Here is a 22,370-nt window from a genome sequence, read left to right on the forward strand (position 1 = left end):
CTAAATCTACCCTCTTCCAGTTTACAGCCGTTTCCCCTCATCCTGTCGCAACATGCCCTTATAAAATGTCCCTCCCCAGCTTTTCTGTAGCCCCCATTCGAGTACTGACGGGCTGCTATAAGGTCCCCTTGGAACCTTCTCCTCTCCAGGCTGCAGATCCCCAGCTCTGTCAGCCTGTCCCCGTCGGGGAGGTTCTCCAGCCCTCTGATCGTCTTCATGGCCCTCACTCCTCTGCAGTGAGCAGCGATACCCACAGCTCCATCAGATTCTCAGAGCCCATCCAGCCTGACCTTGAGTGTCTCCAGAGATGGGCCATCCACCACCTCTCTGGGCAACCTGTTCCAGTTCTTCACTTCCCTTTGTCATAACAAACATTGTCCTTATATCCAGAGACATCCTGGAGGAAGTTTCTGACTGGCTGTGCCTGAGTGCCTCTTTGGATGGATGTGCCTTTTTCAGGCTCTACATGTCACATTCATGTACACAGAAGTGTCTATAAAAATGAACAATTGTACATCACGGTGCTAAGAAAAGAACTCTTCTGTCCTGTTGGAAACAGGATGGTGTCGTCAGGCCAGTAAAGTCCCTTTCATCTCAAATATCTTTGTTTCCAATTCTTTGCACATCTAATTTTGCACCTCATTGCTCCTAATTGAGTGGTTTTGAAAACCCATCCTGTAGAGCTATCCGTTACTCTGCCACCGCCAGTGTCAGAGAAAATAAGTTCTGAGACACTTCTGTCTATAAATAATTCTGCTGCCGTGAGGATATCCGCAGGGAGTGTTGACAGCTACCTCATTACTGGCGTATTTCTTGGTTTTCTATCCAGTTCCTTGCTTTCTACCTTCAGCTTCTCCCCAAAAGGAAGGAGCAAGTCTTCCTAAGCAGCATTTCCAGCATCTTCTTCCCAGAGTGGATGCCACAAACAACCGTGAGAGCAGCTGTTCCCAGGCTGGGACTCAGCAATGAGACTTCTGGTGCTTGTGTTTGCCTGAGATCGTTCTCAGCATCCAGAATCAGAATCACCAAACTCCTGCTCCAGTCATTACATCCTGCTAATCCAAATTACACCATGCAGTTTCAGCAGAACGCGTGAGTCTTCATGCTGTTGTGCATCTTTAAACCCCTGCTGTGGTTTATCTCACAAGTTTGGGTGGGGAAAACTGATTTCTGTATATTTGGCCCTAAAAACCATTTGTGAGTTTTGGGGCAAACACCATAACCATAACCATTGGCTTATGGGGGAGAGGGATGATCAAGATCAGCTTGGTTTCCAGCAGGAAAAGAATCATTACTGAAGTGGAACTTTGGGGATGGTGTTCCTATAATACAATGAATTTATTCACAGCAGCAATTGAACAGAACGGCTCCCAGCTTGCAAGGGAACAAAACTTATAGTCTAAGCTGGCAGTCCAAATACCCAAGCAGCTGCGTCATGCAGGCAAACCATCACCTCTTGCTCCCACTTCCCCACAAATCACCACTGTAACACCGACAGCAGTGCAGCATGAATTTAAAGTGCCTACACTGCTTTCCTACCATGGCAGAAAAGCGCTTGCACCCTCTGGTTCCTCCCACTGTAATATTTAGTCCATAATTAAACAAGCATCGGAGATAAATAGCTGACAGCTTAAAAGCACTTTTTCACACTCTTCTTCTCACTTTGTAAACACAGACCTTACTTCTCCCATAAACTGCAGAGCACAGCTATAACTCACTCTTACCAGCACTGCCTGCCTCTGGCTTTTCTTGCCCAAGTTCCTGCTGTGTGTAATCAATTGGGCTGCCGTTCTGTCTTGAAATTTGCCTTTTTTAAAATCAGAAAATTGCTTTGTCCGCCTCTGAGGATGGATGGAAGCTTCTCTGAGATGGACCTGTTGAAACACTATCCTAAAGTCAGCAGCATGCTCTGCACAAGAATATGGCTACAACATATGGGCCACCATTTTCAGGAGCAAGTCAGAGAGAAGAATTTGTTGGACTTCTCTAGAATAAATCAGTTTGGATGAAATAACATCATTTTTGTCTCGACTTGGAAATCCCCCCTCTTGCCAATGGAAAACGCTCTCCAAGGGGATGGAGCTGGAGGATGCTGGCACATGGTCATCTTTGAGGTTTCACCCTGAGCTGCTGGCCCTCCTGAAGCTGCAATGGGCAGTGCCCAAGGTGGGAAAGGCTGGAGCGTGGAGGGTGCCCGTGGAAGGGGAGCCCTGCCCTGCGATGTGGGGCAGAGGTGCTGCATATAGCGTCCTAGAGCACCATCTGCTGGCACCTTCCCCCAGACGAAGCCTCTGTGGGTTTAAAGGGAGGTGGCCACGGCCAGAACTGCAGAGGGGGTATTGCTGAGAGCAGAGAGGGCTGCAAGCAGCTGGAGGAACCCCACGCTCTCCTGTGGGCCTCCAAGGGAATACGGAAGAAGGGAAAACAGGACAAAGCCTTTTCTTATTGCTGCAGTCAGAGTGAGCAGTGGGCAGGAGCCATCCACATAGCTGAGATGCCGGGGTGGAGAAAAGCAAAGAGGGTCAGAGCAGGCTTGTTTGGGAAAGCCCACCACCCCAGCAAGGGTTTGGGTCTTGCAGTGTCTCTGATGGGATGTTGCTGGGCTCTACTTGCCCTGTGAGGAAGACTGACACCTAGGCCCCTTGTGTGTCTGTTAGCATCTATGCTCGGTCTCCCCTTCTAAGATTTTCCTCCTCCAAGATTGACACATCTGAACTAGATGCCTACATGCCCTATTTTGGCTCATTTGCCATGTGACATTCTCAGTCACTTCCCCAAACTTCTTTTTTTCTCCTTTGCTCCCTTTCCATGCACTTACCTTCTACGCCTTATTTTCAAGACTCCAAGTGTTCAAGTTCCCTGACAGAAGTGCTTTTCAAATACTGTGCACAACAGCTTGCTTCTTCAGCTCTAAAATAGCCAGCTGTGGTGCTAATCAGTGAGGACAGGTCTACACAAGATATTTTTGGATGCTAGATTTCATCAACACCTCCAAGACAAAGGTCTACAGACACCTCACAGTTGACATCTACAGTCAAATTTTGCTTCTGAGCAAAAAGAGCCCTGAAAATAGAAAGGATCACCCTGCTCATGAGGCCTCTGTTTTCATAAGCTGCTCACCCTGCTATATCCTCCATCGATCCCATCTCACACCTGTAATTTATACAGGGCCATAATGTTGGAGCATTTCTCTCATTCATGCAGAAAATAGACAGCGTTCTGCTTGAGGGAGGTAAACTTTCTGCGTGTAATAGCAGAGCAGAAATGTCTGGGATGACAGAGAGGATGTATAAGCAGCATATTGATTTTTACGTGCTGCAAATAGCCAAAGGAAGTTGTCTCTTGATACACTTGGACTAACAAAGCACAACACTTGACACTGGAAGCGTTGCTGCCACAAAGCAGAAGAAAGGAATGTAGTCTCTCTGTCTTGGGTGCAGAGCGGACTGAAATTATAAGCCACGTAAAGCTGGTTATGAGCTGCTCATCAAATATGAATCACCAAATCGTTATCTATTGAGCCTTTCTGCATTCATCTTCCTGCACTGTGGGAAGGTGAGGAGGCAGGGGCGGGAGGGGGTAAGTCCCAGCTCCTTATAGACAGAGGTGGTAAGAACTGCCCCAAGAACCAGGGTACATACTGTCACCAACACCAGATCATCCTGAAAGCACAGCTGGAGCAGCGGGAAGAAGAGCACAGAAGGAATGCACTGGACATGGGAGTGGATGGAAAGACCAATGTGAGCCAGCGATGTGTGCTTGCAGACTAGAAAGCCAACCATGCCCTGGGCTGCACCAAAGCAGTGTGGCAGCAGGTTAGGGAGGGGATTGTCCCCTCTGCTCTGCTCTTGGACTCCATCTGCAATACTCTAGGGCCCCAGCACAAGGACTTGGGGCTGCTGGAGTGGGTTCAGAGGAGGCCATGAAGATGCTCAGAGGCTGGAGCACCTCTGCTATGGAGAAAGACTGAGATCTGGGGGTGTTCAGCCTAGAGAATAGGAGACTCTGGGGATACTTTATAGTAGTCTTCCAGCATATAAAGGAGGGGGTACAGGAGAGCTGGGGAAGGATTTTTGTCAAGAGTGTAATGATAGGACAAGGAGTAATGGCTTTGAACTAAAAAAGGGTAAGTTTAGATTAGTCATTGGGAAGAAGTTCTTTACTCAGAGGGCGGTGAGGCTCTGGCACAGGCTGTCCAACCTACTGATGCCCCATCCCTGGCAGTCCTCAAGGCCAAGGCTGGATGGGGCTTTGGGCAACCTGATCTCGTGGGAGGTGCCCCTGCCCATGGCAGGAGAATTGAACTGGATGGACTTTAAAGTCCTCTCCAATCCAAACCAGCCCATGATTCTATGATTCTATGATGAAACAGATCATGGAGAACATGTGCCATTGGTTGGATGAGATTGGACATCAGAGTCAAAAGCACTGGTTTCTTGGTCGCTGGACTCTCTGTTAGCACAGGGGTAGATAACCTCATATCCATGGATAGGCAACTATCTTCTGAGACCTACAGACTTCTAGGCAAGAAATACGCAAAGAAGAACAGATTCAAGACTGTGAACGTGCCCGAGATCAAACAGAAGATTCTGAGGCTTTTGGTTCTCCATATCCTGGTTGCACTGGAAGAGGAGGTGCTTCCCTGGAACTGTATCCATTAACATACAAAAGATGACTGATTGATATGGCAGCTCTCCATAATACTGGTATCCCCAGTGGTCTTTGGAAAGGAAAAGTGTTTCCTGACTAATAGGCCTTTTATGTGTTTCATATTAGTTAAATTATGAAAAAGTTGTGATAAAAAGTTTGGTTTGGTGTTAGGAAACAGAATATAAACTTATCTGTCACTGTTGTTCGCCCATGTAGCTATGCCTACACTATCCAAGGTGTTAGCTGCAGACTCTCTTGGCATCCAAATTCACTTCTTTAAGTACAAGATCATGCTCTGGTGTTGGTTCTGGTAGGAAAACTTTTGGGGAGCCTAGCTGCCCAAATAGGACCTGAACTCACTGTCAGCTGCTTCCATATTTCCCTTATGCCATAGCAAAAACACTGGAGTGAGGTTAAGTGTGCAGAAAAAATTGTATGATCAGAACAGGGAAACATACTCCCATTTACAAGAAAGAGAGGAAGGAGGACCCAGGGAAGTACAAGCCGGAGAGCCTCACTTCTTTGCCTGGGAAGATCATCGAACAGATCGTCCTGGAAGACATATTAAGGCACATGAGGGATGAGCAGATGATCTGAGACAGCCAGCACAGCTTCACCAAGGGAAGGTCTTGCCTGACCCATCTGGTGGCCTTCAGTGATGGACTGACAGCATTGGTGAACAATGTAAAGGCAGCTGGTGGCATCTACCTGGACCTGTGCAAGGCCTTGGACATGGTCCCCCGCCACATCCTTATCTCTGCATTGGAGAGCTGTGGATTTGAAGGGCGGATTATTCTGTAGTTGGCTGGAAGGTTGCAACCAGAGGGTTGTGGTCAATGGCTCTGTGCCCAAGTAGAGGCAAGATGACAAGTGATGTCCCCCGGGGATCTGTCTTAGGACTGGTACTCGTTAACATCTTTATCAGTGACATACGTGATGGGACTGAGCGCACCCTCAGCAATTTGCTGATGACACCAAGCTGAGTGGTATGGTTCTGCCCTCATGAGGCCTCATCTGGAATACTGCATCCAGGTTTGGGGCCCCCAATACAAGAAAGATGTGGAGCTTTTGGAGAGGGTCCAGAGGAGGGCCATGGAGATGATCCAAAGGCTGGAGAACCTCCCCTACAAAGACAGGGTGAAGGAGCTGGACTTATTCAGCCTGGAGAAGAGAAGGCTGCAGGGAGAACTCACTGTAGCCTTCCAGTATTTGAAGGGAGATTATAGAGAGAAGGGAAATCAGCTTTTTACATGGGTAGATAATAATAGGACAAAGGGGGAATGGTTTTAAACTAAAGGAAGGGAGATTTAGATTAGATGTCGGGAGAAGTTTTTTACTGAGAGTGGTGAAGTGCTGGAACAGATTGCCCCATCCCTGGAGGCCCCATCCTTAAGGTTTGCTGGGATGGGGCTCTGGGCAATCTAGTACTTGATCTAGCAGCAGCCCTGCCTGTGGCACAGGGGTTGAAACTTGATGATCCTTGAGGTCCTTTCCAACCCAAGCCATTCTATGATTGATTCTAAGATTCTGTGATTCTATGATTCTATGAACAGCATGAACTTCTAGGGTTCAAGTCATTCCAAGACATTTTTAAGTCTTACACTAATTGTGCCTGTGCTGGTCAGCATGGGTTCTGTGTAAAATTAACATTTCTATGTAGGCGGTCTTACAGTATGATTCATTGACCCCTTTTTAGAGTTCTGCTTTAAGATGAAATTACTGTTTCCGCTGACAAAAATGGCATCTTGTGGTTTCAGGCTTGCATGGAAACATCTACTCTGTAAATATTTATATTTCATTCAAAAAATTCAGCCTCTGAAGTGTTATGATGAAAACGCTGTGTGTGGGTAAAGAGGAAGCACACCATACATGTGAGTAAAGCCAAGAACTTACTATTAGCATAACTAAAATCTTAATTGGTTAAACCAGGAATTGCTATTAGTCTTTGTCTAATTATTAGAGAAAAGGAGAGAATAATAATTTAAAATTCAGCACAGAAAAAGTCTTAAAAATAGTAAGAATACAATTCAAAAAGTGCTGTTTATGTTACTGGCTTATCATTTCTCATTCTGAGATCCACTTTGGGTCCTTTTTCTATGTTTGCTGATGTTATTTCATAACCTTCTCTTTCTTCTTGAGTCTGTCTACCAATCCCTCCCATGTCCAAATTTGCTGTATGCTGTGCCATATGTACATACATTAGACATTATTTCTTTGTTCTCTTTGTTGCCCCTAAACCTAGTTCTGTCCATGTCTGCATTTCTTTAACTGACCGTGGGTGAATTGTTTATAACCAGGAGGTCTCCAGCTTTAGCCTGTGCCCTATCTCTTCTCATCCCACTCCTGCACTCCTTTATATCACATCCTGTATCTCCACTTCTCAAGGTCTCTGCTGTCATTCCAGGCCTGTATTTCTCCATATTACATCATGGTGTTATGGCTGTTTGCATCTCGTTCCTCACAGAATAACTGCTTGCTCCTGCCATCCATGTAAACTGTGGTTGATCATAACACAGAAAGATAAATGAAAGCAAAGTAAATCAGATGTAGGCACGCAGTCAAATAGAGAAATTGCTGTCACAGCTAAACTGAGTGAAACAAAGCTCAGGCGGGTCAGGAAAAGTTCAAAGCAAACCTGGCAAGGCTCAGTCCTGAAAACTCCTAACTGTAGGACGGCCTTCAAAAGAAGCTCTTCTCCTTGCAGTTCCCCCAGGTTCTTCAGAGAAGCATACCCTTGCCTCTGGGATTGCTCACACCACAGAACATTGTACGCTTTTCTAGTGAACCCCAAGAAAACTCTTTCCAACGTGCATGGAAGTACTCTGAAGGCTGACTTAGACTCAGGTGGGACACAAAGGTGTCACATCATCCTCCTTCATCAGCACAAGCAGGAGGAGCCAGTACACTCAGCCATAGACTGGCTGGGCCCAGAATAGCTCATTCAATGCAGGAACCTCATGCCATTTTACCTTACCAAGATACTACACTCGGGTTATTCTGCTGATACCTCAAATAGCTATTTCTGGCATATCTTTGTGACTAAAATGAATTTCACGCTTCATCTGTGGATCTCTGCAGCAAGATTTAGGAATACTGAAAGAAATTGAACACAGTCTTGACATGCATTGCTCTTCTCCTGTGTACAAATGGCACCAGGACTGCTGGGTTTCTGGAGTTTAAGCTGAATTTCAGGACCAGGCTGATGTTCATGTTTCTTCCACACCTGTGTAGACAGGGGAACAGCTCTGAAACTTGCTTGGCCAGAAAGGCTGGAATCCATTTTCGGTGTTAACATGCAGGGCCAAGCTCTGTTCCTACTATCCAGAGGAGGACCTGGGAGCTGAGAAGGGCACAGCCATCTCACCTCGACTCTTTCTGAACACAGCGTGGAATTTTCATACTTGGCCTCTGCAAGATATTATTCTGTTAACATCAGTGTCTCAAAACTTGCTGGGGACACAGATGGACTTGTTCGAGTCCAGGCAAGTCCTGGGCAGGGGCTGAGAAATCCTTTGCCTGGGGGGCACAGATGGATAAGGCCAGGAGCAAGGAGAGATGAGCTGCAGCTAAATAGCTGTGAAGCGGTCTTTTGTGTGGACTTATCTCAGGATGGCGGCCATCTCAGGGGGTACTCTCATGTCTCTTGCTCGAGCACCCAAGTATATCAGTTAGGCAGGAGGAAAAGGAGGATAAAAGGGGAATCGAAAACCATGAGGATAGGTTTTCTGGCAACAGATGCCTCACAAAGTGATGTCTGCATGCTGAAGTAGAAGAAGAGGTGTCCGACATTCCTCACAGTACGGAATTCCTGCATGCTGACCAACTCTCCTGAGCATGCTGCCTCAGCGCTGCTGCTTCCCCCCCCCCGCATTGGCTCCGCGACCGCCTCCTGCTGCCTGCTTGCTGCCCAAGGCCGGCCACGCTGCCGCTCCTCCCCCCCCCAGCTGCTTCTGCCTCGGACCTTCATTCGCCGTGCGTCGGGACGGCTGCTGGATCCTGGTGGTGATTCTCCCCCTTTTACGCAATTCTTGCTTCTTTCCTGTCTTTTCTATCGCCCTCCTTCCCTTCCCCATCTCTCTGATTAGAAAATTTGTAACAAACTGGTTGGAGTAACATATGAACCGTTGTTTCTTAATCTCACACCGGGTATACAGATATTAGAAGAAGCTCATCTCCCTCCTATAAATTGGAGCGAGACAGCCTCGTTGCCCCTCATGGTACACATGGCTCCACCTCTCAGGCATGTCCAGATCTCTCCGTATGATGTGCTTCCCTCCAGCACCCCAACCGTACCACACAGCTTGGATTTTAGGATTGGTCATTTAGTGACGTACATTCCTTTTGAGGAGGGGTATTGCAAACAGCAGGATAATCAATCTTACCATCTTACCAGACCCAGTAGGGAATCAGACATTAATCTTTCATCCGAGGTTGCTGAAACAGGAGGTTTCCCACGTGCTGACATCAATCTCCCCCTTCCCATGATATTTCTGGCATAATAAATAAGTCACTTTAAGAAAATCCCCAGATTCCACTTCCTTTATGCCTGCTCTGACACGTAGCCGAGCTGTAAGCCCCAGCCATCCCCTTCTGCTCAGCCAAGGACAAACAAGACTTTCTGCAAGCAAATAAATAAACAAATGCAATTAATCAGCTTTCATAGTGTGGCTCTCCTTTCCCCTCTGCCTCTCTGCATCTGAGGTTCCTCTCCGTGCTAAGACTTAGGAGATATGTCAGGCAGGTGGAACCAAGCCTAAATTTCCCTGAGAAAACAGAGGAGTCAAAGGCATGTTTGGAAAATAAATATCAAAGCTGGCAAGTGAGGCCCAGGAAAGACGGAACTGGCATTGTTAGAAGCCAGTAGGAACAAAAGTAGAGGCAGTTTCACACAGGACTCAACACTGACAGAGCCCCCTGCCAACAATATCTGGAGAATATTGCTCCAAGAGCAAAAGAAAGAGAGCTGGGCCTTGAGCAGGGAAGAAATTAGAAGTGTCTGTCTCTGCCACTCTGATAACACGAGGAATAATAATAGAGTGTGAGAAATAACGGAGGAGGGAAGGAAACAAGCGGGGAGAAACTGGCAACAGAAAAGCATGTCAGAGTTATAAAAAGAGACAGTGAAGGGATTTTATTCATGAGCCTTCCAAATGCATCTGCCATTATCACAGGCATGAGAATATTATTCTGCTGCTGTCAGGGGGCATGTGACTGAGGCTCCAGTCGTCAGAAAATCACTGCCAGCTGTCAGAGGGCCAAGCCATGGAGGGCGATGGGCCAACACCAATCACACTGTCAAGAGATGCATTTGCTTGTCCAGAGATTAGCAGCCTGGCCTCCAAAGATTGAGAGAGCATTGGCTTAAAAAATGGAGATGGTCATGTGAATGGTGCAGCGTGCCCAGCAGGGCACAGAATGCTCCTTGTAAAAGCAATGGGAGAAGAAAGGTGTTCAATTCTTTCCAGTTGGATCCGGTGCATTAAGAAGGCACTGAATAGAACAGTGTGTGTTTGCTCTGATGGTATTAAAAAGAGATTAACTTATCCAGAATCACTGTTCGGCCTTTGAGTGTCAGAAAGTGATCGTTTCTTTGTACTGGCACTGGTGAGGCTGCACCTCAAGTGCTGTGTTCAATTCTTGGCCCCTCACCTACAAGAAGGGCACTGAGGCCCTGGAGCATGTCCTGAGAAGGGCAAAAGCTGTGAAGGGTCTGAGCACCTTACGGGTCTTATGGAGAGCAGCCTGAGGAAGCTGGGATGGCTCAGTCTGGAGAAGAGGAGGCTCAGGGGAGACCTTCCTGCCCTCGACAACTGCCTAAAAAGAGGTTGTGATGAGGTAGGGGTCAGCCTCTTCTACTAGGTAACAGCGATAGGATGAGAGGTAATGGCCTCAAGTTGCACCAAGTGAGGTTCAGGTTGGATATTAGGAAAAACTTATTCTCCAAAAGAGTGGTAACGCATTGGCACAGGTTGCCCAGGAGGTGGTGGAGTCACTGTCCCTGGAGAACCATGGAGATGTGGCACTGAGGGATGTGGTCAGTGGGCATGATAGGATGGGTTGGGGTTGGGATTGGTGAACTTGAAGGCCTTTTGCAGCCTTAATGATTCTATGATTCTGTGACCGATGGGTTGATGATGTACAGCACCCACCTCTGAGCACATCACAACTTTCTTTGGGAAGACTGACAAGAGAGCTGAATTTTTGCTGTATTTATTACCCTTTCCTTTAAGCATCATCAGTCCCCCGTAAACTGTATCAGTCACACCTGATCGTGGATATGGCACTGTGTAGCAGAGCTGCTGCAGACAGTTCAGACCTCAAGCAGCACAGTCTGCCAGCTTCAGTCAGCAACGCTCCTAGAGAAGCACAAATCATAGAGGTGAGTCACTGTATCCCTTCCATGAGACAGCCCAGTTTCTACCAGGAGGATATAAAGCTATTAATACAGTTCCCAAAAGGTTAGTGTTAATTATAGTGAGCCATGGTTAAACTCTGCATTAGCACTGCCTAACTTTTAGATCCCAACTACGGCGGCATTTGAACCCAGGAACCAATCCTGCACTCAGTATAGAGAGCTGTCTACTGTTTAGCCATAAGAACATCAGACAGAACGTAGACAGTGATTCATATGCGTTAGGTTGCTTCATATGCTGCAATTAATCCATTCGCACTGTAATCAAATAATTACGTCAGACTTTTAGAAAAAGCTTTTCAGAAAAGCATATCATGATGGGTCAACTCTCCTCTCCAGTTTTGTTATGATACCTGCATTAAGTTTGGCTTGATGAACACCTGGGCACTGCCATGTCCAGAAACCAGCTCTCATTCATATAATTAAGTAGTGTACCATATACATAATATACATACATATAATCAGATGGTTGGATAAGATGTTTTTAGAGGTCTTTTCCCACTGTTTATCTTGCTCCATAGCTTCTGCTCTGAACAGTTTTTCTTGTATTCCCACATTTTCCAATCTTGATGATTCTATAATTACACGGTACTATAATATATATACATAATTACTATATGTAAAGTCAATTTGGATGTGTATCTATACATGTATTCAATATGTAGCATGCTGCATGTATGTATATATAAAGATCAAATATGCATACACATATAAAATATGTAGCATATTACATATATAAAGCATTGACTTCTTACAGTATAGGACAACATGACTTGCTTCTTGGGAGCTGATGCCAGCAACAAAGCAGAGATGGGAAATCTCCTGGAGATTTCTTTCCTTTCCCCTCATTAATGAGCTTTGCTGCTGAGATCAATCATCAGATGGTCACTGTGGGAACGACCATGGGACAGATGGAAGAGAGCTGCAAGTGGAAATGTACTACTGTATTTCCTCGTGCTTCCTTTTCTCCCCCTTTTTGTTCACAAGTCTGAATTATTCAAGCTATGTTAATAAAGTCAAAATTGTCTGAGCAGGCTCCTTTATTAATGACATGTTAAAAGAAAGAATTTGGCTGAGGTTGAAGTTGATTAGCTCGCTGATAATTAACTGAGATCCAGAAAAGTAACAAAGAATTTTTGCCAAGTAAATAATTACTTGATCCGTTTCCTCTCCTCCCCCTTCCTGCAGTAAAGGAAAGAATATAACAATGGTTTCTTTAGATGAGCAGAAACTGCTTCATTTCCTAGGCTAGGTAGAAAAATTTGCATAAGCCTGGGGTAAATATGTATGTCATCTTCCCAGAGATCAAGGAAGAAAATAGCAGATGCCTTTCCTCCTGTAGATGCTGTGCAACTGAAGGCATTTTGGTGGTTCTTTTTGTTATTATTATTATTACTATTACATTTTAATACGTCTGTATCTGCTTGCTATTTTCCTCTTTTCCAGGGGATTCCCAGAATAGCAATGCAAGGAAGTGGCTTTTCTAGCAATGAGCCCAAATGCAAGGCAGTGCCCAATTGAGTGGGGATATATTATCTTCCACATTCAGGCACTAATTGCCTCATTATACAAGAGAAAAAACAGTCTGTGGGTGCTTTTTTCTCTAAACTGAAACTTAGAGAACGTGAGTGAGGCACTGGTAATAGCTAGTTCCTCTAATTCTATCCCTACAAGGATTCTGGGAGGAAATGCTGCCAATAATGACATTTTAAGCTGAAATAGTTGGAAGCTCACATTATGATGGGATTTGAGACTTAGAGCTGAGAAACTTGTCTCAGTATTTCATGCCTAAGATGCTGAATACGATCCATTAAAATACAATCCTAAAGCCTTTAATTAGCCTGTCCCTGTCTCAAAATCAGTTTCTTGTTGCTCAACAGCAAGTTGTCTTTAAGATTTGCCTTAAGCCACTTGTGCACTGTTGGGAGTTCCATTCTGGCATCAGGTGGTCACAAATAAGACCCTGCTCAGCCACCATCTCCCCACACAGTGAAAATGGGAAGAGTGGGAAGGATTATCTCCCCCCCATGCCACAACAACAGCATGATAGAACATACAGATTTAACCTAGGATAGATTCTCTTATTGTAGTCTGCCTAGAATCCTTTCTCAGCCCTTTTCCTAGGGATTTTGTCCCTAGCTGGGACAAGAACAAAATGAGAGGAATGCTGCTCTCACCAATGTAACAAAGAGCTGCTTCAAGTTTTTAAGTCCCAGATGGACTCAGTGCTGCCTTGCCAAAACCTGGATAGAGCCAGCATTTTGTTGCTCTCATCTTCTGGCATCTCTCTCCTCTTAGTTTGTATAGAGGGAGTTTCTAAGCTGTCCTAAGAACAGCATACTGCACAGGGTGGTAGGATATCTAAAAGTGAGGCTGCTTGCCATGAATGCTTGAATTTCAGTCAACTGATGTCCACGCAGTTCCAAGAGTCCATTAGATGTTCACTTGTCATGGGCCCTGTGAGCACAGAAAACAGAGCAGGAAGCTCACAGACCTCAGATCAGAGCAGAGTGCTTTGCAGAACTGAATAGGGAAAAAAAAAAAACAAGACTCAAGACCTCACCCAACTCCAGCCCTCTGAAAAATCCAGGCACTTACTGAAATGTAAAACATAAAACATTTATTGCTCTTGGACACAGAGCAGCTGGGAGCTATGCGTGCTATTATATGAGAGCTAGGGAAGATCAGTGACCTCAGGGCATCCTGCCTGGCCTTCTGCTGCTATTCTGAAAGAATATGAAATGACAACACTTAGGGAAGTGAACTGAGACTTTAAAGCAAGATCCAACTTAAGGTTAACACATTTAAATACTCTTGCAAATGTTCCTGCACATCTTGTTATACTAAGCTACACACAACATAAATTAGCATGAAAAGGTAGTTTGCTTTATTTTTTCTAAGGCAAACGCTGTTTACAAGTGTAAAGAATGAATTACAGTGTTTGGTTTTGGTTCTTTAAAGGCATGAGAAGATTTCCAGGGTACAAAGGCAGGCTGATTCCTGGATTCCTTTGAAAGTCCAAGAGATTGAAGCACCTGCCACTTGTGCTTTTAGAAAGTCTTTCTCCCTTGATCATCATTTGATGTTTCAGCTTAAATTGGTGTGCATTTAGCATAAATACATTGCAGGGTTCTGATTCACACACCAGAGTGAATTAAGCTTAGATGACAGGAAAAGTCGCTAAGCTGGGCTTTCCTCTTGCACTTTTCCCACTGCTGTCTGCATCTCCTACAGGACTGGATGAACAGCAGGCTTACCCTCTCTGTGCCAATTCCAGACCCACAAATTAGTGCAAATTTGATTTCATGTTAACACTACGGGCTGAAAGCTGCAGGTGTCAGGAGATACCTACATGCACTGTCTGCATTCAGGGTAGTGACCACCGAGTGCTGATAAATTTCAGTTTAACCCATCACTAGCAGTAAGCAAACATGCAGATTTTAGCACCTACTTTCCCAAACACCTGTGCTCAGCAGTTCCTGTTTTAATCGACTCTTTGAAAGGGTAGATAATAGCAGGACTAGGGAAAAACGGTTTGAAGTTGAAGGAGGGAAGACTGAGGTTGGATGTCAGGGTGAAATTCTTTACAGAGAGAGTGGTGAGGTGCTGGAACAGCTGCCCAGAGAGGCTGTGGATGCCCCGTCCATCCCTGGAGGTGTTCAAGGCCAGGTTGGATGGGGTCCTGGGCAGCCTGGGCTGCTATGAAATGGGGAGGTTGGTGGCCCTGCATGTGGCAGGGGGTTGGAGCTTCGTGATCCTTGAGGTCCCTTCCAACCCAAGCCATTCTATGATTCTGTGATCAACACTATTCAAGTTGTTGCATTCAGACTTGATTCTCTCAGTGCCTGGTCACAGAACCCACACAGCTGATGCCATCCACTAACAGCCATCTGTATGCCAGATGCATACAGTATGAAAATGAAAACATGATTAAGAAAAGTCTTGTGATACTGGCAAGTTTCTGAGTGTTTGTATGGCTCTAGGATCTGATAATGCTTTACATAATGCATGACTCCATTTAACTTCAGCACAGACATACCTACTTAGCTATCAACAGTAAGACATACCTACTTACCTAACTTTCTTGGATCAGATCTCTCTTCATGTTAGGAAATGACTTACCTTTTCCATTCATTCATGTGCTAATAATTTCTCTGATATTACTTCAGGCAAAAATTCTCATCATCCTAACAAGGGTGCTTACAAAATGCCCTTAAACTTCAAAGCACTTTACGAAAGAGACCAATTCAGTCTCTTACAGTTTTTAGAACCCTGCTCATGCTATCTGCATATAAACCAATGGGATAAATTTCATGTTACACAGGATCAGGCTCACATGATATCAAGGTGTTCATGACCTTCTGTAATCAGTGCAGAGCAGACGATTCTTGGAAAGCTGTCAATAATGGCACTTTGAGCTGAAGTTGGAAACCAACATTTTCACGGGATCTGAGACTTTTGAGCTGAGAACTTTGCCTTAGAATTCCACACCTAAGTTGTTGAATATGGCAACAACCCATTAAAATACAATCCTAGAAGTTGTACAGGTTCATAATAATGAACTGTGATAATTAATGTAGAATTGCACCAGGCAATTTGTAGCACAACATTTAGCTTGGTTTCTGAACCAGTGATTGATACTTTTATTTTAACATTATTAGAACCAAGTAGTGAAAACACCCTCAAGACTGTGCCAACTTTATCTCCCCTGATGCAGGCAATTACTGATGAGAGGGAATATGTACAGCCTTCTCCAACATATGCAGGCATAGTGAGCTGTAATCAATCTGTTTATTAGTTCTCATTTTATGTGGAAATTAATCAACCAGCAGAACAAGCAAAGATCATCATAGAATCATAGAATCAGAAGGTTGGAAATGACCTGCAAGATCATCTAGTCCAACCACCCTCCCATTCCCAGTACCAAATAGATACAGGGTTTGCATTGTGAAGGGAGTTGAGAGAAACAATCTTCAATATTCAGGTGTCATTTTTGGAATTTCAAAGAGCACAGAAAGAAACACCTGCCATTTCTGAACGGCAGCCTCTTCCCAGCCCCAAGCTAAGGCCTAAATTTACAGGGCATATCCCTCTAGTGTACACTGACACGACTTGACTAACTGAACAGTTCAGTTGCTGCTGAGGTTTAGGGTGACACAAAGCAGTATAGAGAAGATCCTTTACCACAAGCAAGCAGGAGAAGCCACAGGAAATTACTCCACTGGCATGTGAAGTGCATTTTTAGTAGTACTGAAAATAAGCATTTCATGAGCCCTGTCTTAGTTTCCCTATTTGTTACTGCAGAAATGAGATGTTCTCTCCATGTGTCTTATAGTTCACACAAAGAAAATACACCACCTGGGCACAGGTAGGTTTTACTATCTAGTTAGAGAAACCACGTTTAGATGCAAATTACTTCAGGCTGTCACATTATATCCAGTGAGGTAATGTACCCTGCAAAGCATCGCTCAGTGTTACAGGGGAAAAATACTGCATTTAATATGTGCTACTGTAAGAGCAGACAAAAATTATCTTTGTAGAAAATGCCTTTACCTTTACAAAACAGGTTTAGAAAAGTGTATTACAATGGTTTGTGGTCATCTCTTCAATACTATGCTTCTGAGAGTGCAACGGCTGAAAGGATTGCTAGAGAATAAGTCAGAAATAAAAGGCTGTTACAGTGAAGAACCCAACCAAACCAAAACAAATAAATAATAAAATAAATAAATTCCCACTGAATTACATTAACAGCTGACCATACATTTCTGTTTGCATTTCACAAGGGGAAAAAAAAAAATTGTAATAATCTGTGTTATTACATACCCCATAAAAACATTTGTTAATGTACCCTGCCCAGTTAAAAAAACAGTTTCATAACTGGCTTCTTTTCCTATTGCAATTAAAAACTTTGTCATATCCAGCATCCATTTGGTGATAAAAGAAATAAACATCAATGTTTTTAATTATTTATTTAAAACCAATTGTAACTGAATGTTGTAAATACTGTTTGTTCCCATTCTGTACTCCTGGTCTGTAGAGGGAATATTTATTTCTTCAGTTCCAGAACTGCTATCATTTCAAACTTTGAGTTATTTTCTGGTTAAGAGCTTGTAAACTTAATATGGTTAACTATAATAAGAAAAGATAGATTAGAACCCCACAGGCTTCCTCATAAGAAAGGAGCATGCCCAGAGAAGGGCAACAAAGCTGGTAGAGGGTCTGGAACACAAGTCTTATTAAGAGCAGATGAGGAAACTAGGATCATTCAGTCTGAAGGAGGCTCAGGGGAGACCTTATCTGCAACTCCCTGCAAGGAGATTCTGGTGAGGTGGAGATCAGCCTCTTATCCCAGGTAACAGCAATAGGATGAGACAGAATGGCCCCAAGTTGTGCCAGAGGAGGTTCAGGTTGTATAGTAGGAAAAATTTCTCCTCTGAAAGAGGGGTAATGTGTTGGAACAGGCTGCTCAGGGAGGCAGTGGAGTCACCATACCGGGAGATGTTCAAGACCAGGTTGGATAGGGCCCTGGGCAACCTGCTCTAGTACCAGATCTGAAGGTTGGTGGTCCTGTCTGTAGCAGGGTGTTTGAATTTGATGATCCTTGGGGTCCCTTCCAACCCGAGCCATTCTATGACTCTATTCCATGATTCTGTGAACTGTGGGTATGTGGCACTGAGGGACATTGTCAGTGGGCATGGTGGGGTTGAATTGTTACTGGGATTGGTTATCTTGAAGGTCTTTTCCAACCTTAACGATTCTATGATCTGAACACTCAAATGTCCAAAATGCTGCATCCACCAGACTAAAATCCTTCTCATGGTTCATAAACAGTTTTGCACTTCGGAATCGGTTTGGCGCTACTTCAGACCTGTTTCAAAAGTCTGAGTACGGAGAGGAAAATCTTGCTTTGAAAATGAGAAAAAAAGAGAAAAGAAAACCAAACAAACAAAAAAGGGAAATAAAATAAAATAAAAAAAAAAACGTAAAAGGACAGGTCTACAATGCATAGTGATTTTGATGATATCTTGGCAGCCTAAATATTTTATCATTGCCATAACTAAAATCAATTTTGCTTTGCAGGCTTTCTAGCATCACAAAAAATGTTGAACACCTTTCTCTACCTGATGCTGAAGGCACTTAGGTTGGGCTGAAGAAGGCAGGTTAAGAGATATATGTTATAGTGCACTTGCACAAGGAAATGGATGTATTTACACTGGAGGTTTTTTTTGTGTACAGAACCATGCAATCAAAGTGTCCATTTGAGCTGGAAGTTACAGAATCACAGAATCACAGAATGGCTTGGGTTGGAAGGGACCTCAAGGATCATGAAGCTCCGACCTCCCGTGCCACACGCAGAGCCACAAACCTCCACATTTAGTCCTAGACCAGGCTGTCCAGGGCTCCATCCAACCTGGCCTTGAACACCTCCAGGGATGGACGGGGCATCCACAGCCTCTCTGGGCAGCTGTTCCAGCACCTCACCACTCTCTCTGTAAAGAACTTCCTCCTGACATCCAACCTCAACCTTCCATCCCTCAACTTCAAACCATTTCCCCTTGTCCTGCAGTTATCAACCCTTCCAAAGAGTTGATTCCCCTCCTGTTTGTAGGCTCCCTTGGGGTACTGAAAGGCTGCAATGAGGTCACCCCGCAGCCTTCTTTTCTCCAGGCTGAACGAGCCCAGCTCCCTCAGCCTGTCTTCATAGGGGAGCTGCTCCAGCCCTCTGATCCTCTTTGTGGCTCTCCTCTGGACCCTCTCCAACAGCTCCCTGTCTTTCTTGTGCTGGAGGCTCCAGATCTGGGCACAGCACTGCAGATGGGGCCTCACAAGAGCAGAGTAGAAGGGAACAATCACCTCCCTGGCCCTTTACCTTGACCTTAACCCCCTGTCCCTGTTACCTTTCAGGGCCATCTGGTCCCATTCCCCTGCAATGAAAAGGGACAACTATACAGTGCTGGAGGGGAGGTGAGAAGAAATAAGATGTAGAAGTCTGTGTGTATACACACAATGCGTTCCAGTGAGTAACGGGTAGAAGAGCTGTGCCTAGCTGTCAAGGTCTTCCCAGATCTCCTCCTTCACTCTGAAATATAAACAGAACACAATGTTATCAGGCCTTTCCTCACACATTTATTCTTTTCCCATGTGTTTTGAGTCCTTTTTAGACCGCGTTTCCTTTTGGAAACAAAAAACACTTTGCATATTCCGGGTGTGAGCATAGTAGGCAGCATAAGAACTAAATAAGGCATCAGCTGGGAGGAACCCCCGTGTGGGAGGCAGTGTTGTTAAAAAAAAACCTCTTTCCTGCCTGCCCACCCTCAGAGAAACGCTTTCCTCTTCATTTAAAAACACAGCAGTGAAAGGAGCAGCCACGTTTGTGCCACCCAGGGAGCGCTCTGTGGTGGGCTCTCAGCTCTTCCAAGGGCACGACACGGGCGCCCCGAGCCTTTAAGCCTTTCTTTTCTCTCAGGTGTCCCCTAAATCCGCCTTTCCCACCTCCACACCCAACAAATCCACAGAGGGCCAAGACGCGCCCCGAGGCCGCGGCGGTCGCCATGACGACGCGCGGTGCCTCCTCTGCTCAGCTCCGCCTTTAAGCGGGCGGGCTCAGCTCGATTCTCCGCCCTCAGATCTCCGGGCCCGGCAACCTTCTTCTTCCCTCCCTTTTCCCCCCCCCGTCCCCCTTTTTTTTTTCTTTTTTTTTTTTTTTTCTTTTTTTTTTTTTTTTTTTTTTTCCCCTTTTTGCTCCGCTGTGGCCTAAAGCCGGCGCACCGCGATGGCTCCGGCCGTTGACCGGGAGGGTTACTGGGGCCCTCCGACCTCCACCTTGGAGTGGTGCGAGGAGAATTACGCCGTCTCCTACCACATCGCCGAGTTCTGTGAGTGGAGCCGGGCTTCCCCTCCTTCCCCCCTTCCTTCGTGCTCCCCCGCGGGTGTTGTGAGGGCCCTCCACCCCCATACGCTGTGCCCGAGGGCAGGGGGATTCCCCTTCTTTCGTGATCCTAAGGGAAGCGAATGGTGTGGGGTGGGGAATAGGCTTACCCCTCCACCAGCCCGGTGGGTGAGAATGGGTCCTTTCCCCTAAATCCCTGAGGTGTTTGCTTGTCCCTTCCCCCCCCCCTCCCAAATCCCTGCCTGAAGGAAGGCCGTTTCTCCCAGTGTATCATCTCGTGGTCCCTTCTGCCCCGAGTCTGCCCTTTTGGCTGTGCCCAAGCAGCAATAAAGGTGCCTGAAGGTTGTGGAGGGTTTGAAGGGTTTTGCCATTGCATTAAAGGTGTTCTTGCAGCAGTGCGTGGATAACCAAAGAAGGAAGCCTTCCCAGAGCGCTACAGGTCCACAGCCAGCAGTGGGTATCCTCATACGGAGCTGGTATCTTCAGCTGCCTGATCTTGGGTTGCCCAGTTCCTCGAGGTGCTTTGTAGCAGCTGGGCCCCACCTGTTGGCATAGCTCTGAGGAGCAGCAAGAGGACAGGTTGCTGTGTGGACCTCAAAACTCTATTCTTCAGGAGCAGTCAGGAATTTAAATGTATTCCAGTGTATTTCGGAGGGAAGGCGTTTGAACTACGCAGTCATCCAACAGGCTTGTTGGGTTCAGAGGGCTTGAGATGCTGTATGTCGTGGTAGGGAGTAAAGAATCAAGCCCTGTCTCTAACGTGTTGTTGAAAAATTACGTATTTTTGTGTGTTCTGTGGCTTCAAATGATGTAGAAGTTTTGTATGGCCACCTGACAGATGCCCTGTCCTACAAAGGCTTTCATGTCCATTTGATGAGAGTGCTTTTGAAGTCTTAAAACTGTAGGAAAGTAGTTCGAAAACTGAACAGGCTCTTCTACCCTGAAATGCTTGGAGTGGGAAGCCTGAGAGGGCCTTTTGCATAGCTGGGATGCTTCAGCAGCACTTTGGAAGAGCGTGGCATGCAGGAGAGTGAAGGTTCTGGGTGTACCTCCAGGGTTGTGACTGGGTGACAAACACTGACATGGGTGGAGGACCAAAAGAAATAGTTGTTATTTATTGTTGAGGTTTTCAGAGTGTGGGAATGGGAAAGAGTGAATAACATGAGCACAGATGGCATAGAAACTCAGAGGAATAGGGATGTTGGGGTGTAGATTAATGGCTGAAAAGAGGCTGCTAAGAGAGGGCTTAATACTCTAAAGTGGAACAAACGTAGGAGTTCTTAAATAGAGTGACAGTTTTGCAGAGTATGTATTTTTGTGTTTTCCTCTTGGCAGAAATTGGTTTGAGAGATAATCTGCATGGGGAAGAGGAAGTTGGTACTTCACCATGTGAAAGTAGATTTGGCTAGCATGTAAATTTTGAAGTAACCCCTGCACTGTTGGGTGTGTGAACTGATAGTTTTCATCCGCTTCTAGATTAGACAAAGAAGATGAGATTAAAGGTGTGTGTTCAGGGGCAAGAGTAAAAAGGGATTAATTACAGAAGGTTTGGTCTCTCCTTATGGTTTTAGTGTTGGAGACCGCAGTTTGTTGGTCCGTCAGTTGTGCTGAAACAACTGCATATAAAAGCTGTGCTGTAAGATACGGCACTTAAATGGACCAAGCTCAGCAAGAAAAGCAATTAAACAAAAACTCAAATTCAGAGAGCAAAGAAACCAGAAAGTACAAAAATATTTTTCTTGCGTCTCTCCCCGTTCTCACTGTGGTAATTTGTGATGTTGCAGTTTATTATATTTAAAGCTCTGTTACTTCATCTTACCTTACTGAATAGCAAAAATCACTTTTGGACTTGTGGCTGACGTGGTACCACTCAGTTAAGCTGGTGGTGTATTTAAAATATTTTCATTAAATATTTATTGTAATTAATTCGTAAGAAATCATTGAAGACCCACAATTGAAGGATACTGATGGGTCCAAATCAAATATTATGTTTTCTTCAGGTTTCTGAAGTATGCAAAGAGCCAAACTGAAAGCTTGTTTGGCAAATTAATTCCTAGTGCCATTTAGCAATTTATTTTTATACACTAATTTTAGTAGAAATTGCTACCAGTTGTGTTCCAGAAGCAGTTCTTTGCTATTCACTCCTTAAAGAAACAGCAAGCAATGGCAGTTCATCAGCTGTACCTGTTCAGAGGTGTGAAGGTAATGTGGTGCAGAGTGTTGTTTGTTGTTTTGTTTTGTTTATTTAGCATGTCAAGTTTGCAATGCCTTCGTATGCCCCAAATACAAGGACTTGCATTCAAAGACTCATGCTTTAACTAAGGAAAATTGTTTTTTTCGTGCCTTTGAGTTTGCATCTAGCCAGTTTTCCTTCCTTGTGTAGGTGGATGACTAACTAAATAATATTAAACTGATTGA

At 45.0% G+C, this 22,370-nt stretch overlaps 1 protein-coding gene across 1 annotated transcript in view; it reads left to right on the plus strand.

Moving 5' to 3' along the window:
* Nucleotides 1-19,835: 19,835 nt before the first annotated feature.
* ACER3 (alkaline ceramidase 3) overlaps nucleotides 19,836-22,370 on the plus strand; it is a gene marked incomplete at both ends in the record, with an annotated part of 49,671 nt that continues 47,136 nt past the window's right edge. The window contains one exon of the mRNA XM_079538638.1: nucleotides 19,836-19,938. Coding sequence (XP_079394764.1) covers nucleotides 19,836-19,938 — 103 coding nt within the window. The remainder of the gene's footprint in view (nucleotides 19,939-22,370) is intronic.

This window comes from Tetrao urogallus (genome assembly GCF_951394365.1).
Source record: "Tetrao urogallus genome assembly, chromosome: 1".
Taxonomy (NCBI): Eukaryota; Metazoa; Chordata; class Aves; order Galliformes; family Phasianidae; genus Tetrao; species Tetrao urogallus.